Raw genomic sequence first — 23222 nt, 5'->3', positions numbered from 1 at the left:
CATTTCGGTGCCAGGTCAAAACTTTCATGTTCCAGAAGGCTTTTTAACTGAAATAATATTAGCTGTGGGTCCGATGGCAATTTTAATTTTAATTGTATTTTAATTGTACATATCTTTATTGTATTTTAAATGCTGTAAGCCGCCCAGAGACCTTTGGGTAGTGTGGGCGGCATATTAAATAAATAAATAAATAAATAAATAAATAAATAAATAAATAAATAAATAAATAAATAAATTATGATAAATAAAAAATTTAAAAACATGTACAACCAGATATGGAGAGAAAGTATCAATCATATACTACAGTTTGTAGAATGTGAAATCGTATCCTGCATGTAATCTATATTTTATCTTTGTGTATTCAAAAAAGTGTTGCCTTTTATTGAGAATTGTGATTATCAATAGATTTTTTTGTACTTCTGTAAATCTTGGGTTTCTGCCTAAGCTTACTGGTAATTTTTCTTTGGGTGTAATTGATACTCTTTTATCAATGGCACTTATTCCTGAATACTCGGAATAAGTAGAGGGAATGGTTCTGTAATAAAAATCACACTCCTTGAAGTGAATGCTGAAGTCATCGTGGATGTTATAAAATGCCTTCTGACAGACTGTTTTTCTTTTGAAAACTGTTCTAGGCAACCTGAAACGGTGACCACTCAAAATCTCTTCTACAGTTTGGTAAAGATTTCAATATACCAATTCACTTTTGATCACTGAGAGCTAAGTTCAGGCCAGTACTGGAATGCTAGAGAAGAATTATCCTTCTGTTCATCAGCTAATTATAATATTGGCCCTATGGAAATGTAGAAATGATATGAGAGAGGATGTTTAGCCGTCTGTGTGCTCTTTCAGTAGTAGCAAGAGCTTGTTAATTAGCATCCAGGCAAAAGCCTAAGCCCATAGGGTGGAAGAGGAATCTCAGTCCAAATACGTGAGCGAAGACAAAAATGTCACATTGCTGATTTGATGTGTCCTGGCACAGTATCAACTTGTGTCAGTGAGGCAGCATCGCTTCATATATGTCCAGAGTAAGCTGATGTGATCAGACTGTTGCAGTAGAAAATGATGTTGAAAGGTGGGGGGTTCTTGTGTTGAAAAGGGGTGTGTGTTAAACAAATATGGTTAAAGTAGCAAAGTCTGTGACCTGAAATTCATGTAGAGATGTAGCTTGTACATGTATAGACTGAATCCCAACTGAATTTTGCCTTGTGTGTCTTAATTCTTCATAGAGTGACTATGCACATGCAAACCAACTTAGTGCCAGGTGTAGGTCCCAAGTTGGGGTCATACAAACTCATAAATATGGACGCACAGGCTGCATTTGAATTGCAATGAATTGAACCCTTTTTCAGTGAGTCAGTGGAATACAGAACAATAGTAACCCATGGCTTAAGGGAAGGAGCTTTGGTTAATACTTTGGGACAGAATCCTGCCAAAGTTTTTTTAAAAATCACCTTTCTGCTCCACTGAGCTCAGTAGCAGAGATTACTAAGCATATGCTTGACTCTTCCTGAAGTCAGTAGGACTTTTTAAAAGCACTTAACTGTGGTTGGATTGTGCTCTTAATTTGTTAGTGAGACAGAAAACCCTGACAAGAGTTGTCATACGTTGGAATTGACTTGATGACATGTAATTATTATTTGGGGGCATTTCAAAACTCACTTAATTGTGATGGAAAAAAAGAATGGATGAGGAGAAGATGAAATTTTTCTGCATATGGGTTAAAATTACTAGATCTGACAGTTTAGGGGATTCTGCCCTTTATAGCAGATTCAACTGATTGCTGAAAATAATGAGATCTGCTTATGAGACATTAAACTTCTTGTTCCTATGATATATTAAAACTTTAAATATAACTCTGAGTTATATCTGAGTTTAAATGAATTTGTTTTTATAATTCATTTTAATGAACCCAAGCCAGGAGAAAGTGAGTTGAACAGATGCTTACAGTGTTAGAATTTGAAGAGAGTGATAACTTGAAAATGTGGTGATTTAAGGCCCCAGTTCAAAACTACCGGTGAGTAGAATCTGGGAATGAAGTTGATTTGCTGCCATCTGAACAAAATACATTTGGAGATAATTTTACGAAAAATCTTGTTTATAATAGCATAGTTTTTTTCCTGCTGTAAAAAAAAATCCCTTTCCTAAATGTGTAACGATTGAATAAGAACAGAAGTTTTAAGTATTGAATAAAATTGTTCTCTGTGTAAAATAATGTGTTTGATATCAAATATAACCAGGGGCTGTTAGGATTAAGCATTCAGAATGAAGGGGACAGGCAAAGCTGTTTGAGTTGAAGATAAGGAATCTAATTAAAAACAGGTATTAAAAGTATCTGGCTTGAACTTGCTATCATGCTTATAAAAGATCTCTTGTATCTGTTGTAAAGTAGAGGGGAAGGTATCAAGGCACCTGGGATGAAATATTTTCTTGGTGACAAAGGCAGTTGGAAACTTGTTCTCTAGCGTTGTATATTTAAGAACCTCATCCTGTATGTCTAACCTTTAGTTGTCGTGACAGAAAAACATGAATTCTTCCTTTGCAGATATAGTTGATTTGTGTGGGTAGAAAGAGGGGTTTCAACTGAAATGTGGGTGTCATCAGCATCGTTAACTGCTGCACAGTAGCAAAGAGTAGAATGTTGAAGTGACTTTGTTCTAGAAGGGATCCAGCTAAAGCCACCCAGCCCTACCCCATGTGGGGTTAGATGAGAAGATCTTTAAGAGTTGTCGCTGTTCATACGTTGGCAAATTGCTTCCAACTCATGGCAAACCTAGGAATTAATAATGACTTCCAAAGGTTTTGTCATTAACAGGCTGCTTAGTCCTGAAGACTTCTTCAGGCTTCTTAATTCCCCTGCCCACTGAAGAGTTTAGATTTTAGATTAAAACAGATTTATGGGAATTTTGTATTTCAGATTCAATGCTGTATCAAAGTATCAGAAATGGAACATTTTTTAGAAATAAGCATTCACATTTTAGACCCAAGCAATGAGTAACCAGTGCAGTGTTAGTGGATAGAGTGATGGACTAGAACTTGGGAAACTTGGATTTGAATCTCTGCTTGCTCATGTAAACTCATGGGCAGTGTGTGTGTGTGTGTGTGTGAATGGAACTTCTTAGTTATGTAACTTACCTTGAAAGCCCTGTTAGGTTCTGTATAAGTCAGTTCTGACTTGACAAGTCACAACCTCATTTTAAAAAGAGAAGTGTCAGACTGGTGTTCGAATCAGGAAATGTGGCATGCCGTAGTTACAGGTTAAGATGGAAGAGTCACCCATTTTATCCCAGACTGAAGAGGTGAAGTATTTCTATAATAACTTCTCTATTTTGTGAGTGTGGGGGGGAACCCAATTATGTAGAATCTAAGCCTCCCCCCCATATTCACTCAGAGAAGAATGCACAAAGTCATTTCACATGCTATGTGAAAATAAGGCCACTCATGGACTTTGCAGTCTCCAAAACTTCCAGGCATATTTTCTTTGAAAGCAGAATAGCCTGCAAGATGGAAAACATTTGTTCCTGAACAATGAAAATTCACCTGTTTGAAACTGGTAGCAATTTATAAATAAAGTGAGCCACGATATGGGTGTGCTTGGGAGAGAAACATGTACAAAAATAAGATGAATAATGCAGGTGGGAATTATGTTATATTTGCTATATTCAGGTGATTAGGACTGTCCGCCTCCACTCCTGAATGTTGTATTAAATGTGCACTTAGTCAAATTGCGGGTGAATGAGTGGTGAACATAGAGAACACCAGAAAAAGTTAATATACAGTACATACTGTACTCCTTTTTAGGTTGGTCCTTTCTGGTTATAGCCCAGATGGTACTGCAGGTGGTGCTGCAGAGCTGAAAAGCTTTAAATTCTCCATTAGCCTGACAGAAGAATAAGTGGGGTGGGGGGGGTTGTCTCTGGGAAATGAGTGCATTTATTCAGTGGCAAGGGTGCAAAGCTCACACAAATGGAGAGGCAGAGGCAGCAGTAGGTAGGCTCCGATATTTTCTCTTCCCCTCCTCCTCCTCTTTGAGTGTAATTTTAGATTGAGATTCAGCTTAAATCCAAGGGGAAAACACTTTATAAGGCTGAAAGCTGTATAGTTGCAACAGCCAAGGTTATGGGCTATCAAATGCAATTACATTAAAACAGATTATACTGTGCAAATTGAGCCATTTAGAAGGTGAGAACCAAAGAAACAGCTCTAAGGCCCCCCCACCCCACTTTTTCCCCCTTTTAAATTGCAGTTTTAGTTCTTTGCCATTCTGAGATACGAAAGTAGGTAAGACTGCTTTTGTATCTGCAAAGTGCTTCGTTTTCTGAAGGTAATTCTAACTGAGTGCAATCTAGGTTAAAAGCTGGACAACTGGATAATTAGAGCTCTCTCGCTGCTAAAGGACAATCAGCTCTACCGTAGTGAGCTCATCTTGGCTCCTACCTAGACTAGTTCTTTTCTCCCGTGAGTGGAGGTGATTGGAGACACCGGAGCATCTGTACCTGGACTTCCTGTAAGCCCTGAGATGATGGTGCTGGACAAGGAGGACGGTAGGTGAGCGGAGATTCCTTGAGCATCACTCTGTATTTGCTGTGATGTTCCTTATATGCAGCAACAGAACTGAAGTGTGCCTGGCTTTCTTGCTTTCCATTCATTTTGATGTCCCTGTGTGATGGAACAGCATGCTCTCTCTTCTGCTCTGAAAGTGGGGTGGGGAAACCAAGTAAACCTATCTAGCTATTCTTACTTTAGATTCTAGTGGTTGAATATTGGGGAGAAAACTGGTTGGTTTTAGACTGACTTTTGATAAGGCAGTTGTTCTTCCATATTAGGAGCATATTTTCTCATTTGCTGAAATTAACTTTATATTTATCTGTACAATATTTTATTAACCAGTGATTCTTCCCCAGTTGCTAGTGTGGGATGGGCACCATCAGAATTCTGCACCTGTTAATACTTTCTCTTTTTAATAAATATAATGCTGGTGAGGAAATGCGCTTTGCCAAATCCCTCTGATTGGGTTGATAGAAAAATTGTTGAAAGCATCCCACATTTTACCCACTCAATAGCATTTTTAGAAGTTTGGCGTCTGCACCTGTTTAAATCTGAAACTATTTTGCTGCTAATAAAGTGTGAATAAGTATGGTTTAAAAATGTCCAAAGGTTGCGATACAGTTTTATGTAATAGTTTTCTGTAACTGACATGCCATCTGATATGCAGCTGATGTTGGTAGTTTCTAGGAGAAACACAGTCATTAGGAAATCATGTTACTTAAAACTCTTGCAATGTATATCATCATATCTCTTCTAGTTAGTCATCATATACTGAGAAAAAGAGGGCAATTTGCTAAGTTTAAGAGTAAAATGTGAAATTTTTCGCGTTGGATACAGTAGGGCATAATGAGGCAAAAGCAGAATGACAATCCAAAGTCTGTCCTCTTTTTATTAATTTGCCTGTGTTGTTTTCCTCAAATTGGTAAAGGATAAGTGTGGAAGTACCTTCCCAGAACTGCTGTGTTTTAGGTGAAATGCCAGTTCTGTGTATAGTTATGTCATTAAAACATGTCATACTTAGCACTTCTGAAGTGAAAATTATTAGGTGCTTATGCAAATATTATCTGTTGATGGATAACATCTATTTTGATTGGAGTATGTGTTGTACAGTTAGCAGGGGCTTGGGGCTGGGCTGTAAGAAGCAAAGGGAATTTCTAGATTTTGAGGCTGGGAATCAGCTAATTTTCCTCCCAGTCTTCTCCAGAGGCTGTTTAATCCTACAGCTTTCTAAAACTTTTCATGTGGTTAAGTGTTACTGAAAAGAGCTCTGTACCTCTAGTTAAAACAATGTAATTAACTTGACTATGTAAATTCAGTGCTTTGTTGACAACACTAGCATGCTCCTGATTTTCTTATTAATGTGCTTCTTTAAAATAGTAAGTTTGTATGGCTAGAATAGCATCCAGAGCATCCAGACCTTTGGGAAAATGGGGTGCGTTAAAGTGAGTGAATTCTTTAAAACGTTGTGTTAGGTCAATGACTTCCATCTCTGTGCACTCTAAGTTGGCTTAATGTATGATGTGAATTGTCATCACTAGAAGTAATTTACTCCATGTAACCATTCAACCCAATCTGGTGGAAGGGCTAACAAACATGCATTTAATTTGTAGGATTGAATGTGTTAATTGTGTTTTGACATGCTTCACATTAAGCTTTAGCAGTTTAGCTAGATTCTTAAAACAAAACTTGTATTCTAAAACTGAGTTGCCAAACTTGTTTTTTCCACAGAAGACTGTCTCCTAATGAATTATCATGTCTAAAAAACTTGTGGTTTAAACTGACAGTCAGGTGAGGAAAAGCTGCATTGATATTCTCAACTAACCAGACATTGCGAGAAGATTCAGATGTTTAATTTTGGGAAGTGCAGGGTAGTTCTTAGAAAATATAAAGTGGCAAGTCTATTCCAGCTTCTTCTGAGTCACCAGTAAGTTTGTAACAAAAAGTTGTTATAGTCCAGTTTGGATACAGCAATACCTTTGATCTGAAAGTGTTTCATAGGCTAGCATTCTAACCTGTAATATGCATACAGTACTTCTGTAATCACCCTTTAGGCTCCACTGAAGGGTAATCTACCATTCAAAGAAATATGTTTTGACTGCACTGTTCCTTTTGGTCAAACAGGTGCTGTAGGTTTATGAAGCACTTAACAAAACCCCACATATCCTGCTGAACAGAGACAACAGTGGACGAATGTGTGTATTGTGGAGAGCAATTCCTTAATCAGACCACCTTTTCTTCTCTGAAGTATATTTTCAGAGGTTTTTTCAAGGCAGTTGTTGAGTTATTGTAGCTCAGTAAATGAGTGAGAGTTGTTTGGAACAGAAGTCAATAAATATGAAAAGAAATGCACAAAATAAGGTTTAAATGTGTTTCACTTTATTAGTCATAAGGTTATGGATACTGAATTACTATGCATATGTTCTTCATTGTAGAGTCCAAGTTAGGTTTACATCTAGATAAACGTGCATATGTTTGGGCTCTTAGTCCATGAGCCTGAACATATCTACTAGGATGAAAGTACCAGTAAAATCTAGGTGCACTTTACTTCCAAGTAGACATGTTTAGGATCAGGCCACTACTCTGTATGAATAAGAAATATTTGAAACTGTGACTGAATTGTTTTGTTTTACTTGTCCAAACCAACTCCATTTCAGAGTTTGAAATGTTCTGATGAGCGCAACATCTCCTGTCTTTGCAGTTACTTGTCCTTTTTAGTTCACACTTAGTAGGAGGCGTTGCACATTTCAGACAGAGCTTGGTGTCAAAGCAGTTTTTTTTTAAAAAAAACCCTTCATGAAAGGGCCAGAGATGAAATTGTTATGTGATGTAGGTCTTGTTGAAATCAATAGAACTTGTATAACTGTGCCTGAGATTGCTGCTGCATCTTCGGGGCTGGTGGTGTCATCTTAACTAGCATGCGAAACAAAGCAAAATGTAGCTCTATGGGAACCCCAGAAACAAAATGTAGAAGAAAAACATAATGGAGTCTGAATGGTGAGGAATATACTACAAAAGTATGCTTCAAGTGCTGTCCTGCTCCTCACCTATAGTCTTTGCTGTATTAAAAATGCAGAAACCAGTTAAACAGAAATACCTTTTTTAAAAAAAATCCTTTTGGTTTAAATGGGACACAATTAAGTCTAGCGGCTACCTTGTGGATTCTGACTGCCTGATAGTTGAAGACCAAACTGTTTAGAAAACATCTATTTCTAATGGGAAAGACGGGATAAACAGCATAGAAGTATAGTTAATTAGTAGAAATTTGGAAAATATTTGTAGGAGGTTATTACCAAGCCATAATAATAATCTATACTGTATTTGTGAGCATTATACAGAATTCATACTTTAGAGAACTGTGTACGCTCGTATGATCAGGAGTTAGTACAAAGGGCAAAGGAAACAGCAGACACTTCAATTACAAGAATCGTACTTGAATATGATCACATTAGACTTACATCGAAGAATGCAGGACTGGGTGAAAAAGTAGAGGTTAAAAAAGAGGCTCCTAAGTAGGAAGATCACAGGGGGGGAAATGATCAATCTGATATTATTTCATATTATTGAGATGATGAGGGTCTTGCAAAATTTGGAAATGTTTTTTGATAGTGCACATTTTGGACACTGTGTTTGGAGTGGACGTTTTGCACTGAAAATGTATGTATTCTTCCAATATAATATCTCTTACAACAAAATGACACAAACTTATCCCTAATGTCCAGATGTTATATTTGAATTTTGAGCTTCTGTTGTGGGAATTTAAAGTTTAAATGTTCAGCTTTTGTACATGGATTCTGTCCAGGCTGATGCTTCCAATTCATTTTGCTTTCATGGTTGTAGAAGCAAAATCATCACCTATATTATCTGCACCGACTTAAATTAGTGGCTGTGTGCTTCCTAAATGAGATTAATGATGTGTATCTATTCAGAGGTATGTCTCACTAAATTCAGTGGGATTTACTCCCAGGTAAGTACAGATTTCAGCAGAAATTTTGTGGTTAAGGAGAGGTGGACCCATAAAGAACACTAAGAGCTCTTTCAGGATTATTTTGAAAGAGAAGAGTTGTTTATCGTCTTATTGCATCAGTTACAAAAATATGAAAAATGAAATAATACATTGGGAACAGCAGGGAAAGAGACGGATAAGGATCCTTCCTGAAACTGCTGCTGGTGGAAGTGCCATGCTGTTTGTAGAACAAGAGATTGATCATGATGATCTTGTAGCATAGCTGTTGAACAGAACAAAGGTCATTCCCATCACAGCTGTAGGAAGGATCGGGGTCAGTTAGAGAACTCCAGGCATTTGATGTTGGTGTAGATGTCTCTAATAATAGTATGAGTCAAAGCCCGTAGATAAATTGATCAAGAAAGGCTCATTGGCTTGATGTAAGATACCATTAGCAGCACTCTTATGGACATTTAAGAAGACACTTACAGACTAAGACAACGCTAAAGTGAAAGGAAGGGGTGTTGATGGTATTGAAATGTGGAAATGGGAGATACTTGCTGCATTGATACTACAATGTGAGGTGTGAAGAAGGAACATGATAATTGCTCTAAGATTCAATCTTAAGCACTACCTCTGACAGTGTTTCTGTTTTGGTCCCCCCCTCCAAACATTCATGTTTAGTCTAACATGAGTCTTATGGAAATCAAGAACAAGCAGTTCTGAATATCTTCTTAGCTTCCTGATAATTTCTTTGCTTCGGAGTAAAAATGTTTCAAGAAACTTTTAAAAAAAACCTGCCAGAAAATGAATGAGAAATGAATTGTTGCAGTTATGTAACGTAACAAGTTCAAAAGGCGATATTGACCGTTAAGAAGGAGGGCTCAGAATAAATAGTGCTAGGTTCAATTTATGGGTTTGGTAATTGGTGATAGCACGGATAAAAAAGAGACTTGATCTGACAACGGTGAAAGTAAATACAAATAGATACAGTGGTATTGCTAGCCAAATGTTATGGATAACCAGGAAAATACTTCACCCATAATGAATGCTGAGAATAGCATTAATTGCTTTGTGACAGTTTGGAAGGACACATAATTCACTTTCTATGCTGAATCTTGGTGGCTGTAATATATTAAATTGGCAATAAAATAATTGTGTGCTGTCAATTCAATCCTTACTTATGACAACAATTTTCCGGGTTTTCTACTTGTAAAGTATTCAGAATTGGTTTACTGTTCCCTTCTTCTGGGGGCACCCTGGGTCTATGCAGCATACCTAAGGCTACCCAGGCTGCTTCTTCCATAAGGCACCATGAGGAATTAAACTCCCAACCCAGATACCTAACTCACTGAGCTGTCCAGCCAGCAAACTGGCAATAAGAGTATTTGAATTCTTATATAAAAGTAAAACAACCACAAAATGAAAGAACAGAAGTGATTAAAGAGGCTGCACATAATAAACTGGTTCTGAATTTGAGATTAGTCATTTTGGTGGCCCAAATGCAACCCTGTTTCTTAAGGACAACAATCTGGTAATTCTTTCTGCCTGAACGAACAGAAGTTCAAAGGTGTGAAGCAGAAAATGTGTTTTTGGAAGAAATTTATTCCTGAGGGTTTCAACTCATTGGTACTTTAACCAATCTATTTTATCTATCCCAAAGAAGAAATGAGTTATTCTAACTGCAGTGACAGTGAATGCTTGTAATAGCAGAGTGCCCGTGTCATCCATTGGACAGGGCATTTTGGCTGCAAGAATTGGATTCAGAACTCCGCTTCACTGCAGAGTCAACAGATAACCTTGAGTAAGTTACCCTTTTTCTATGTCCTATGGAAATATTCATGGAATATCTTTGAGAATCAATGAGCCAAGGCATGCAAAGTGTTTGACGTACCAAAAGTGCTGTTAGAAAGATGATTGGAAGGTAACTTGAGAAGGGCTATGACTAGTGGCAAAGCTGATGGGTTTTATGTAGAAGTTCCCAGATTTAGTTTCTGGCATGTCCACCTAACACTAGGAAAGAATGCTGCCTGAATCTGTGGAGCACTGGTGTCAGACTGTTGACAACACTGGACTTGATGGAAAGATACTTGTGATGACTGTAAAAAATCCAAAATGTAGATTGGTTGATAATCTTTCATTGAGCCAGCTCAAAGGTAGTGAAAACATGCCGGCTTTTCAGATGATGCTGCAAACTGGGCATGAAAAAGTTTGGTTAACTTTGAAGCCATGGAGTCTGAAAAATGTTATGGTAAAATACAGGAGAAAGTTGTAAGCTGTGAAATTAGGTTGTACCAGGTGCTGTGAAGGTTTCACACTGCACCTGGGATTGTTCCTAAGATGGCCGAGAGGAAGAAAGGAAGTATTACAGTAATTTATTTAATAGTGTTTTAATAAATTACAGCATTAAAACACTATTAAATAAACCACCAGATCAACAAAAGCATTGGATTAAATTAAAATGATTTTAAATCATTTTTTTAAAAGAAACCACACGGACACATAGCAAAATACTTCAAGCATTTCTCTCATCAGCCTACTACTGGCCAAAGACTATCTAAATAAAAATTGCTTTGCCTACTGTGGAAGGACAAGAGGAAGGGGGGGTAGCTTAATTTCCTTCTTAGAAACAGATTCTAGGCTCTTCCTGGAAGTTCCATAGCCTGGAATCAGCTGCTAAGAAGGCACTCTTTCATGTCTTCATCAAATGTGCCTGTGAAGGCTGGGAGACAGAAGGGAAGGCCTCCCTTGAAGGTCCTGTAATCCAGGCAGGCTCATATCGAGAGATGTCGGACCTCTGGATTGCTCATGCAATGCGGTCGCAACGTTCCAGCAACAGTTTTCATTTGCTGTGCTTAGAGCAAACAAGAAGTTCCTTTGAGCAGAGATAAGATGCATCAAAACTGGCTGGATTGTGCTTAATTGGGCTTCTGATTCCCAGGGGGTGGTGTTAGCAAAGAATTTCCTATATAAAAATAGGTTTGGCTACTCTGTTTTAGTGTCGATTGTGAGGGGGTAAGAGTGAGACTGGACAGAACAGTGGGACATGAATAGAGTGTATACATTTGATGTTTTATTACTTTTAAGTGCACTACAGAAGAATCCCTAATATGTAGGGATACAGGCTTTATCTTTCTACTGGCTGGCATTCCATTTTCATGCTGTGCTCACCAGTGATGATAAAATATCAATCTCTTCGCTGTTGCAGCTCTTACGAAACACTAGAACTACAGAATCTTCAAAAAATGTTCCTTTTAAGAGCAGTACATTATTAATAAAGTAGTCCATTAGGTCTGGTGATAAAGGGTCAGAGAGTCTGAAATATCTGTCTCTCAAATGGTTAAGGAATTTATCACGGTTGGAGGATTAATTGATTTCATTTGGGAAGCATTTTAGTTCTTCACATTTCAAGGCCCGAGGTAGCTGTGCTCAGTTTGTAAATGCGGCTTTCAAACAGAAGGTTTTTGTCGGGGATCTGTGTGGGATCGCTATTGTGATCTTTTTCAGTGCAAATTCCAAACCTGAAGATTTGTTTAGTGGTTGATCCGTATTCTGTCTTTCCTCCAAGGACCTCAGTCTAGCAGTTTAGTGCTGTTGCAAGCCGTGAGGCAGTGAAAGCAAAGAGGTATGGAAACACAAAAAAACTTTCCTAGCTCAGCAGGATTCTGATGTTCCCGTTTGCATCCCACATGCTACTATGCCATGCTCTCAAGGACCATTTTGAAACAGTTTGTAGTCAGATACATTTTCAAGCTGGGTGGAAAACACTGCATTCAGTCAAATATGGCTACCTGAAATGGGATGGCAGATCAATGATGCGAGTTATAAATGAAATAATAGGAGGACAGGGTATCAATGAAGTAAATATGAAGAGGATAATGTAAATGTAAAGAAATGCTCTTACTAGTTCCAAAAGAGATTTAAGTTTAGAACTAGCAGCAAATAAGCTTCATTAGAGCCAATTATGCTGACTTTCTCTCTTTAGGAATATTGGCAGTATGTTAGGAAATTGTAGGAAAATTTCAGCCAGATCTTATCCTGAAAATAATGAAGTTTTTGTGTATGTATGTGTGCATGCCCTTGAGCACATGCACACACCCTACGGTGTATACAGTGCTCATTTTCAGGTTCACAGATACGTACTTGTCAGGATTGTACCAGTTATTACCGTTTATTCATAGACAAACATCCCTTAGTCCTTGGTAGGATTCTTCAGTCAGAAGAAGTCATTGCATGGATCCATGTTTTGTTTCATATTTTGCAGGGTTGGATTTTTTTTTAAGAAGAAAAATTATATACTTAAAATGAAGGGAATTGGATTACAACAAATACATAAGCAATTGCTGTGTCGTCTTCCATAGAGTAATCAGGTGCTGCGATTGCACAGAGGGCTCCGTTTGGATGGAAGAAACAGAAACACATTGCGGTGGACTTGATTTCTAATAAATAAAAGCAAGTATAATGAGTGTGTAACTGGGAAGGAAGATAAAGGCAGCCATGCTTTAAATTGTTAATGACGGTGCCAATGGCTGCAGCTTTAGCACAGCTGTTTAAATTGATCAATTTTGTTTAGGCGGTAGCCCGGCATGCAGCCCTTTCAAGGGAGCTCCAAGATATTTTAAAAGACAAATCTGGATCATATTAAAAGGACCTTTTGGAGGTCCTGAGTGCCAGTATTGCGGATTATTTTTAAGGGTGGATTTGCTTTCTATTATCGCAGCTCTGACAGGAACACATTCCGGGTAACACCTCCAAGCCCCACGCTTCTAATAAAACTGTAGTCTTGAAACCACTTAACAATTAAAGCTACTGGGATGGTTTGTGAGTGGATTCTAGACTGCAGCCTAAGTGTTCCACTTTGTAATTTTTAACTAATAGTGTTTAATCAAAATGGTGGAATGGGATACAGTCAGGAAATACTCTGCTGCATTGCCATGAACATTGGCAGGTGTCTGGTGATAAAACTGTTGTCTTGATGGAGATGGGGACACGGGGACATGTGCCATTGCCAGCTTGCAGATGTACTTCTGATTATAATAATAATACTTCACATTTCTGTAGTGCACAGGAGAGTGTCAGTCACTTTTACATTACAGTACGTACTTCTTACCCTGAAACAATTCTAAAAAAGCAATATTATCCACAAATGGGTAGGGTGGCTGTCGCAGGACAGTCCACTGGGCTATAGGTTGGTTACCTTTCTTAAATTTCCCACAGTGCCCCAATATAGCCGAGGGATGCTTTGGGAAATAGATGGTGGCTTCTCAGATTCTTCAGCTCTCAGCAGCTCATTCCACAGCTGGGGAAATGGGTGTAGGAGCGGCATGGCTAAGCTCTCCCAGGCCTTTAGGCTGCAGTTCATGGGACCTAGCTGGTGCAGCTGAATAGCATTAAGTGAGCTTATGGCAAAGGTGAGATTAGAAGCAGGAACGTCATGTTTTGGACACTATCCAAAACCAGAGCCATTGTGGTGGGAGTTTCTGAAGCCCTGAGGTCTGTCCAATGAACGTTGGCTCTGGGTCTTCATCCGAGTTGCTTATTTTCCCCACCCAAGAAGCTCAGCTTTACAACAGTTACCAAAACCATGGCTTCAGTTTTGGCAATCACCTTGTAAGATCTGTGCCTGTCAGGACCTTCAAGCAGTTGGAGGGCTTGGAAGAAGCATCACTGAAGCTAAAACTCATTTAGTAGCCTAGAAGAAAATGGACCTGGCTTGGTCTCTAATTACTCCCTAGCCCATGCAGCACTACCTGATGTATTCTGATAGCTCAGTGGTTTAGTTCTTTGGCTGCAGGACCAAAGGTTGCCAGTTGGATTCCCCACTGTGCCTCCTTGAAAAAGGCTGGCTTCAATGATCTATAGTATCCCTTCTGCAGTTCTAAGATGATGATGATGTCGTTATTATTCAATCTTTTGACATTCATTTGAAAAAAAATCTTTTTTTAAAACCATGCTTTGTAGAAAAAATGGTCCTTATAAACACTCTGCTATGGATATGAAGCCCATGGTAGGCAACTAGCCTCACACCTTGTGACATCCGTGCAAAGAATGGAGTTGTTTCTTTGAAAAGGGTTCCTTTTATTTTTATTTTCTTTTTTTCTTTTTTTTTCTTTTTTGTCTTTTACTCCGCTCCCTTCCATTCATTTGCCTATACAAAGCAATAAAGGGTAAAACTAAAGTAACATAAATTGGTCTGTCTTCCTGAATCCATGTCTCACTAATGTACCCAGATTAACTCAACTGTAAATTGTCTCCTTTGGATGTCGTGTCTTGCTGAAAGTTTCCTATATGATTCATGATTTGAATTGCTTTTAACAGCTATTGGCTAAGCAATATGGTAAATGTACAAGGTGATGCAATTGGCATTAGTGAGAGAGAGGATGCACAGGAGCATGTAATGCAGTCAATACTACATTAACTACTGATGCCCAATTACAGAAACTGGAAGAGTGGCTTTTAGGAGCATTAGGACTTGCAGAAGAGCTGAGATCACCTGCCGCTCCTTGCCTAAAAGCTTCACCCTTTATGCGCTGGGATCAAAGCAAACATTCAGTCGCTATTTTGTCATGTACAGCAACAAAGGGGCACATAGGGAGGGGGGCAGCTCTTTCCCTTACTTTTCCCTTTCCTAAAAAGAAGTGTCACACTGATGTTTTTAATGCATGTAAATGCAAATCTCCATATTTCAAGATTTCACTCTCCCATCTCCTGAGGAAAAGGGCTTATTTGAATAAAGACTTTAACCACCTCTGTACTTACTTGTTCTCTTCTCTGTTCTTTTTCATTTAAATTGTGCCCTGCCTTTTTTTTTAAAAAAAAAATGCCTTTACTTCAGCAAATTAGATGGAGTAGGATTCTTCTTTCCTCCCCCCACTGTGTTTTTTGCCCTTTCTCTAATCTCATCCTGATTGTCTGAGACTCCAGGTGCTCTAAGTCTCTTGTAAGTGGTCTAAATATAGACAGAGATTGTGGTTTAGTTCTCACAAGAGTGATAAACCAGTGTCTTACCTTTACAGCTTCATATGATGATGATGGGGCTGTGTTTACATGACTGGATGTGCCTGTTTACAAAAACGAAAAGCAGAAATATCCCCTCACATAGAAAATCAGCATGTCAGGGTGCAGTTTAGACTAAAATCTAGGCGTGTTACATCCCAAAGGAATTTTGTATATGGTGGCATCAGGTTTTCAGTGTTTTGGGTGGCAACTGCCGATACTTATGTTGTTGGAACAGCTCTACCTACGCACAAGACAAGGTGGTTCACAGACAAGTAGGAATGTCATGATTTCCAGAAGGAAAGAAGAGAGAGAGGGAAAGGGAAGGGGGGGGGAGCACAGCATTTTAGAAGATCTGTGGTTGCTCTGAGCTGGCTGGATAGCTCAATGGTTTAGATGTATGGCTGAGGAGCCGGAGGCTGGCAGTTCAGTTTCCCACTGTACCTCCAGGGAGAAAAACCAGCCTGTGTGGCCTTGGGCAAACTTCATAATTCCAGGTCACCTCCAAAAGAAGAAATGATGAACCACTTCAGAATACTCTGTACCTAGAAAACCCTGAAAAGGGTCACCATAAATCAGAATTGACTAGACAGAAAACAGTTGTTGTTACTCAGAAGGCAAAGTGATCCCTGATGAAACAGCTGAGCAAGGACTGAGCCATGTATATTGAACACAAATTGCTCAATGTTGTGGGTAGAACAGAGGGATGGAATGCAAGGACTGGCACCCTGAACAGAGGCAGTCCACCTTGCAATTGTTGCAGGATCCAGCTTTTATGGAGAAACACTCTCGTGAAGAGTATACAAAAGTATTTCTTCATTCTGAAGGTATGCAAACCATATGAGGGTTTATAGTCCCAATGAGATCCACCTCTTCCTGTCATGCAGAATGACTTAGAACATGGTTTCCTGCACTGTAAATGTGTCCAGCTAAATCCTGGTGATTTTGAGGTCTCCTTGTATGAAACCTATGTGCAGAAATGACAAATAACTGCAGTTGTCTTACATTTGATGTTTAGCACAGCTGACACCCTCAATACAGAGGCATTACCTTTGGAAGTGAGCATGCCCCATATTGGTTGGTGAGTTAAACAATTTTAACCATAATCCTTTAAATATTGCATATACAGTACTTGTAATCCACCAAGTAGATAGCAGCTCTACTAATCATGTTTCATGAGCCACCAACTGTTTAATGATGATGATGATTGTCATTTATTTATATTGCGCTCTATACCAGAGGGCATTCCAATAGTCAAAAGCAATTAAAATACAACCATAACTTAATTACAATGCTAAAAACATACAGTAAAATAATTTTCATTCCATAAGACAATAACAACAATCAAAATAACTATAATAACAGTATAATAATTAAAGTACAGTAATTCTATCCCAGTAATTGCCTATTTCCATGGTCAACCCCTATGGTTCCAGGTTAAACAAGTAGGTTTTTAGGTTTCGTTTGAATTTGTCCAACTCTAGTTCCACACAAAGGTATTGCAGAAGGGAATTCCATAGTTTTGGGGCCAGATGAGAAAATGCTCTAAGTCTGGAATTAGCCACCTTGGTCCTCCCTTTCCCCTTTCTGCCAATCTCAGATAGGCAGGAAAAAAAACTCCAGGTTTATTAACCCCATAGTGGTGGGCATACATCATGGGTAGGCTGGATTAGGCATGAGATTTTGTACGCCTTTCTAAAATGTTTTACTATGCAGTATTGTACAGGATCATCAGTTAGCATGGAATGGATACGGTTGTTAAAAAAACTGAAAAAAGGTAAATACTCTTTGTTTCTTTTGCAGACTCTCTCATGTGCATGCCCACCCTCTGTACATAATCCAACTCTTAAAAGTTTTAAGTTCAAAGTTTGAATCTGTTTTTTACACCTTACTTGAAATGTTTAGCTATAATGAGAATCACACCTGTTCGTTTGCAGTGTTTCATAGTGTCTGTGCCAGGGTTTTTTTTTTAAAAAATTACATACCTAATGACTGAGAATGGACTTGATGATTCATAGGTTTTCCCTCTCTCTTTGTTAGTCACTCCTTCTCTCCAAGAACAGGAAGACAGGTAAAAAGGAAGTAGTTTTTCAAGTGGAGTGTAGTTAACTTGCAGAATTCCCTTCTGCAAAAAGTAGTTGTGAGGCCACCAATTTGGAGAACTTTGGAAGAGGATTAAACAAATCAATGCAGACAAGACTATAAATGGTTTATGGGTTTTTGTGTGTATGATGGGGGGTTTTTTGTCAACGTATATTTGTATCTTTTCCAATGTCTACCTTTCTATTCAGGTTGCTGGGGAAGATATAGGAGGCTATTACAGAGAATATATAATACTTGTGAGCATTTGATTTGCCTTTGTGGAAATAGAAGGATGGATTAGATTGGACTTTGGTTTCAGTTTCCTGTATTCTTCCCTTCCAGCACAATGGCTGACATCATGTTGCTTAGTGTAGTAAGTCTGACTAGAGTACGCCCATTGAATTAGTGGGGATTTGGTGAGTCAACTCATTCTTAAGTCATTTGGACTTACCCTAGTTGTGACTTACTGTGCTAAGCAACAGGATTTCAGCCATGGTATCTAAAGTCCATATTGTAATTATTCAACACTGTTTATCACTTTTGTGGGTTGCTATTGTCTACATGGACTTCATAATTTTTAGCTCATATTTGAGACATAGAGTATGATTTTAATCTCATCAATGTGAGGAAGCAGAGATTGCCACTTGTCAAAACACCACTTGGTGGTTTCTGATGGAGTTCTTTATTTGAACCTTCCATTAACAGATCATAGGTCAGTGCTGTCTACTGGTAAATATTGATACAATGAATATTTTGGAAAAAAAACTTTATGAAAAAGTTTGCTTCTGTATGATCAGTATTCTTTTGAAGATCCAGAGACATGCAAGTCAAGAATAGTACAAGGTTGCCTGCTGGTCTTCCATCCAGTGATGGCTAATGGGTGTTACGGTTGATCAGGTAGAAGGCATAGCAACTAAAGGGAGCTGGAGTGGGAAGAAAAGTGAGTGTCCATATACCTGCAGAACACATGCACACCCAGAGGCAAGTGTTCACACTAGAGATGGGGCTATTCATATTCGTATACAAATATGAATACCCCTGCACAGGTGGCCGGACCATCCACTCACCTTCCACTATTGCTGTTGGCTCCACACTCTCTATCACTCTGGAGCTTGTGGTCTGTGAGTCACTCCTGGCAGGAGGCAGGAGGACAAGCCTTGCTGCAAGCTCGAAGAGTGGCCTGCAGACCGCAAGTTCTGGAGCAATAGGAAGGGAGCATGGAGCCCACAGCAACAGCGGAAGGTGAGTGGACGGTCCGGCCCTCGTTATGTCCACCTGTGCGGGGGTATTCGTACCTGAATACCCCCATCTCTAGTTCACACATAATGAGAGATGCAGAAAGTGAGCTGGGGGGTATACATATAAAATAGGTTTGTATTTATTGGGTTTTCTCCAGATGCCCTTAGATTTTATTCACAAAATTTTGCACTGTGGTACTTCCATTGGTAAAGTTCTAGACTTTGGATAATGTTTGCCCATTTTGTGTGTGTGTGTGTGTGTGTGTGTGTGTGTGTGTGTGTGTGTGTGTGATTTTCCACACATACAAACATGTGACTCATTTGTTAGCTTTTGAAGGCTTTCCCCCCCCCAAAAGTGTACTCTTTAAGTGGGCTGCTCAGCAAAATATGTACATTCATAAAATAGCTGATTGAAAAGCAATATTTCAGATAAATACAAGCCAGCGATCTATCAGCCGCTGTAATAAAAGCTGGGCTTCAGGCTGTGATTTTATTTTGAAATAATAAGAATTGCTTTATTCTTTTTACTTGAGTTACCATGGTAATTCTGTCGTGTAGCAGTGTTATATTGATTTAGAAAGTGGACAGTAATATTTCTTTTGTGTTACTCTGTTTCTAGGGGTTGATTTCTAATTTCCACTTGGAGATTACTTTTATAAATTTCTTAAGTCCTTCCCCTTTTTTTCTGTAGCAGTGTGATTTTCCTCTCACACAGTGCTATTTTCTGAGCTTATTGGTTTGCTCTTATTTTAAATTAAACTTGCTGGTTTCAAATATTGAAATGACATCTTTGTCTGTGTCTGTACTTTGGTTTAGCAAAATATTACAGTCTGGTGTTTTATGCTTAATAATTTAAGGAAAGCTTTATGGCTCCCATCAGTGGTTCTTGGGTAACGTATGACTAAACCAACAGAGAGCGTAGACCTCTCACATTTTAATATTGTGTAATGATGCCTCTACCTTGCATATTATTTCCTTTCTAAGGAAAAATGTACCTGGTATGCACGAGTAAGTTTTAATAATTAAGAACTATGGTTATTTATGTGAATTTGTAATAGCAGCAGTGGTTTCAGCCTTCTGATGTTCCTAAGGCACTCAGAAAATAGCCAGTTCAGCATATGAGGAGTTTGGCATCATGGGGAGACAAATATTTTCCTACATTCCTTCTTTCAAACTATTCTTCTGTCTGTGTGTGAAGGAGGCAGAGAAAGGCTGGTAGACATTTGAACTTCAAATGTAAAATGGTCGTTGCATATGAGTCATTGACTAAAAAAAATACATAGGATCTCTAATACAGGCTTACCATTCACACCTTTGAGGGAAATAGAACAAATAAGCAATGAAATAAATAGTCAAATTCCTAAATATCAGCATCAGTGTTTTGTTCTGAATATCTAAGATTCTGTAATTGTGGCTTGCATTTTATGTTAAATAGCATATGAAGCACCTGGTATGGAAATAATGCAGGCATCACTTTCTTTGCCCAGAACCAGATTTTGCGTATTTCTTGGAGGACATTGATTAACAGCTATGGATTCCTGTGTTGTCTACTTTCTCAATCAGTGGTTCCCAACCCTCGATCACCCTGTGTTCTTGGTCTACATCTCCCAGAAATCCTGGCCAGAACTGGGAGTTTTAGTCCAAGAACATCTGAGGACCAAGTTTGGGAACCTGTGTTCTAGATGGTGATCTGATTTCTGGATGATGTAGATGTGCATTTTTGATTGCACATGTGGCATACACATGACAGTCTAATTCTAAATGATATTGAAAACAGAGGTAAATATTTGATTAAGCTTACTCTAAGAGATCAAGAAAGATACCCTACTGATGACCTGAGAATTTGGAACCTTGGGTGTAAGCAAAGGGAGACCTTCCAGATATTTTTGGACTACAGCTCCCAGCATTTCTTGCCATTGGTTGGGACTGATGATGAGAATTGCAAGATCATTTGGAGCAGTGTATAAGTATAGAGGATAAGGACTGCATCTTTTATTGTTTTAAGGAAAAGGTAAGAAAGCTGATATTTCTTTAGCTTTATAGTTTGAATATGAATACCAGTAAAAGAAATTATATATCCACTAGAAATGTGCATGGGGAAAATATTTGGGTCTTGTTAGCTTAGAACTTTTGGGGGACCATATTAGTTTTTGGGTTATTTGAGTACTGGGCCTTTTAATAACTTTGAAAGTAACCAGCATATTCTGACTTTTTCAGTTAGGGTTTCTCCATTTAGGGCTCTGGCACTAACCCCCAAAAACCTGCCAGCTGCATCAAAGCAATGGGGGGGGGGGAGAGAACAGGGCAGTTTGGTCTCCTAAGGAGGTGTGTAATAGTAGCGAGGCAGGGGAAAGTCCAGGGATAGGGACTAAGAGGCCGTGGTAGCGGCAATGAGGCAAAAGAAAGAGAGGTGAGGTCAAGAGGTGGCCATTGAGGGAAGGACTGGAGGGGGGGAGGGAGGAGAGAGTGGGCCTAACAGAAAGGCAATGGCAAGGTAAAAGGAGAAGAGGAAAGGACGGGGGCTCCTGGGGCCAAAAGGCACACAATAGTGGTAGTGACTCAGGCAAGGACAGGGAAGGGAAAGATCAGGGCGGGCGGGCTATTTGTTGGAATATCCATTATATATGTGAGTCAAACTGAGATAATCTAATAGATGAAATAAAATAAAAATTCAATATTTTGGGAACCCTCTCTTCAGAAAGACAGGAAGTATGAGATTTAAGAGGCTTTGTATCAGGAGCTATCAAAATAATCTGAAAGAAAAACAGCCTCTTTTGTGTGTTTTTCCCTCCATTTGTGTTAATTAAAAAGACTTCTAATGTGAAAATCTGAGAGCAGAGAATCTGTTAATGTGCTTTGTGAGTGAACACACTTGTTACCTTTGCATGTTAACCAACAAAGAGTCTCTACGTTTTCATATCAATTGGCTAAATGCAAAATCATCAGGTCGTTAAAAGTTGATGCATCATAGGCTTTGGGCTTCAGTCCCACGCACATTAGTTTGCAACTGTTGTATTCGGGGGTGGGGGTAAGGGGGGTGGGGGATATAACCAGGGAAACATTAAAATATCATTTGGTGTGGAAAAAACCTGCACATTTAATTGGAGTCTGAAAATGTTTTTATTCTGTTTTCTTGTTACATGTTTCATTTAATTTTTAAATCTGTAATTTATAAAACATGGATTAGGGGCAGATTTTGAAGCTTAAATGCAAACAGAACCTATGTGGACAGGTAACGAAATTAAGAAAGTTTGAAGCATGTGGCTTTTCACAAAAGATGACGTAACTTCATAAGTTTCAAAGTCCCAGAGACTGGTGGTTGAGTCTCTGGACTGTTGCTGACCAACAAACTAGCTGATCCTTTTTTCTGTGTCAATTGCTGTTGTCCTCGAACAATATGAGGTGTAGACTTTTTGAAGATATACGCATGTCAAATAGAGATGGTCACAAACCACTGAACTGGGGGTTAGTGCTAGTTTGTTTCTCAGCTGAACAGGTATTCAGCACTTCCCAGCCCTGCCTCTCCTGGCAGATGTCCATCTCTAATGTCAAGTTATATGTGTAGATGGATATTGTGAAAGAATCATGGTAAATTAAACAGAAACAGAAACATATCCCACCACAATGGGAGAGTCTGTTACTAAGTGATTTGTGTGGCTGCTCAGTCTGCTGTTCAGGTGATTGCCATTGATGGGCAAGTAAACCCTTCACTCACCTTCCCTTCTTAAAAGGAAATCTTTACATTCAACTTGGACTAACCAACTCTTCAAAAGAGGTTACCTTCTAATAGACTATCTCATATAACTTAGGACACATGGTGACTCCAGTTGTAAACCAAGTATCTGGTGAAATGGCCATAGACTTTATGTAGGCCAGTATGCTGTTTTCTTTAAATAGAACGAGATGGTAAACCATATATACTGAACTGCACGAATTCACCCAACATACCATATTGGCCTTTTTCAGAGTAAAGATGGGTTGAAGCATGAGACTTCCACAATGGAAAGTCAAACTGGCTTTGTCACTCAAAGTAATAGAGTTCATAAGGGCTTGCAATATCTTAGGAGTTGACAACTGAGTTTTAAATACATAAATCAAATACAGTGCCTGCACAATAGTTCTCAGTATGTTTTCATGCTGGTGTTTCTTTGGATCCCAGCTTCAGTAATTTGCATGGCCTTGGAACTGATGAGGAACGGAACTGATGAGAACAACAGACAGTTCACTATGAGCTTTTGACTGCCTTATTTTTTGAGGAAGTATACGTTTGGTTGCCAGAGTTCAATAGTAAACGATACCTGCTGAGAAAGCTATCTCATCTCAAGACCAGCTGTTAGTCCAGCAAGCTTAAAATTGTCTGTGTTGCCTTTTCATATGCTTGTTTACTAGTGCCAGAGGATCATCCCAGATCTTCC

General features: G+C 38.8%; 1 protein-coding gene and 1 long non-coding RNA gene across 5 annotated transcripts in view; both read left to right on the top strand.

Moving 5' to 3' along the window:
* LMO1 (LIM domain only 1) overlaps positions 1 to 23222 on the top strand; it is a 123776-nt gene that overhangs the window by 5623 nt on the left and 94931 nt on the right. Inside the window, exon 1 of one of the 4 annotated variants that reach the window (XM_072985728.2) lies at positions 240 to 3990. The exons of 1 other annotated variant lie outside the window; for it this stretch is intronic. In XM_072985728.2, coding sequence (XP_072841829.1) covers positions 3924 to 3990 — 67 coding nt within the window. In that variant the 5' untranslated portion in view covers positions 240 to 3923. Of the gene's footprint in view, positions 1 to 239; positions 4549 to 23222 lie in introns of those variants that run through there. 2 more of the 4 variants (XM_020801431.3, XM_078383911.1) reach the window with 2 other exon arrangements.
* LOC140703101 (uncharacterized) lies at positions 4561 to 21477 on the top strand. The gene is made up of 2 exons (XR_012082428.2): positions 4561 to 6336; positions 6670 to 21477. It is a non-coding gene; the product is annotated as an uncharacterized LOC140703101 (long non-coding RNA).

The sequence above is a fragment of the Pogona vitticeps genome, chromosome 1 (assembly GCF_051106095.1).
Source record: "Pogona vitticeps strain Pit_001003342236 chromosome 1, PviZW2.1, whole genome shotgun sequence".
Lineage (NCBI taxonomy): Eukaryota > Metazoa > Chordata > Lepidosauria > Squamata > Agamidae > Pogona > Pogona vitticeps.
The sequence above is the reverse complement of the archived record's forward strand: the minus strand, read 5'-3'. Positions and strand labels throughout refer to the sequence as shown.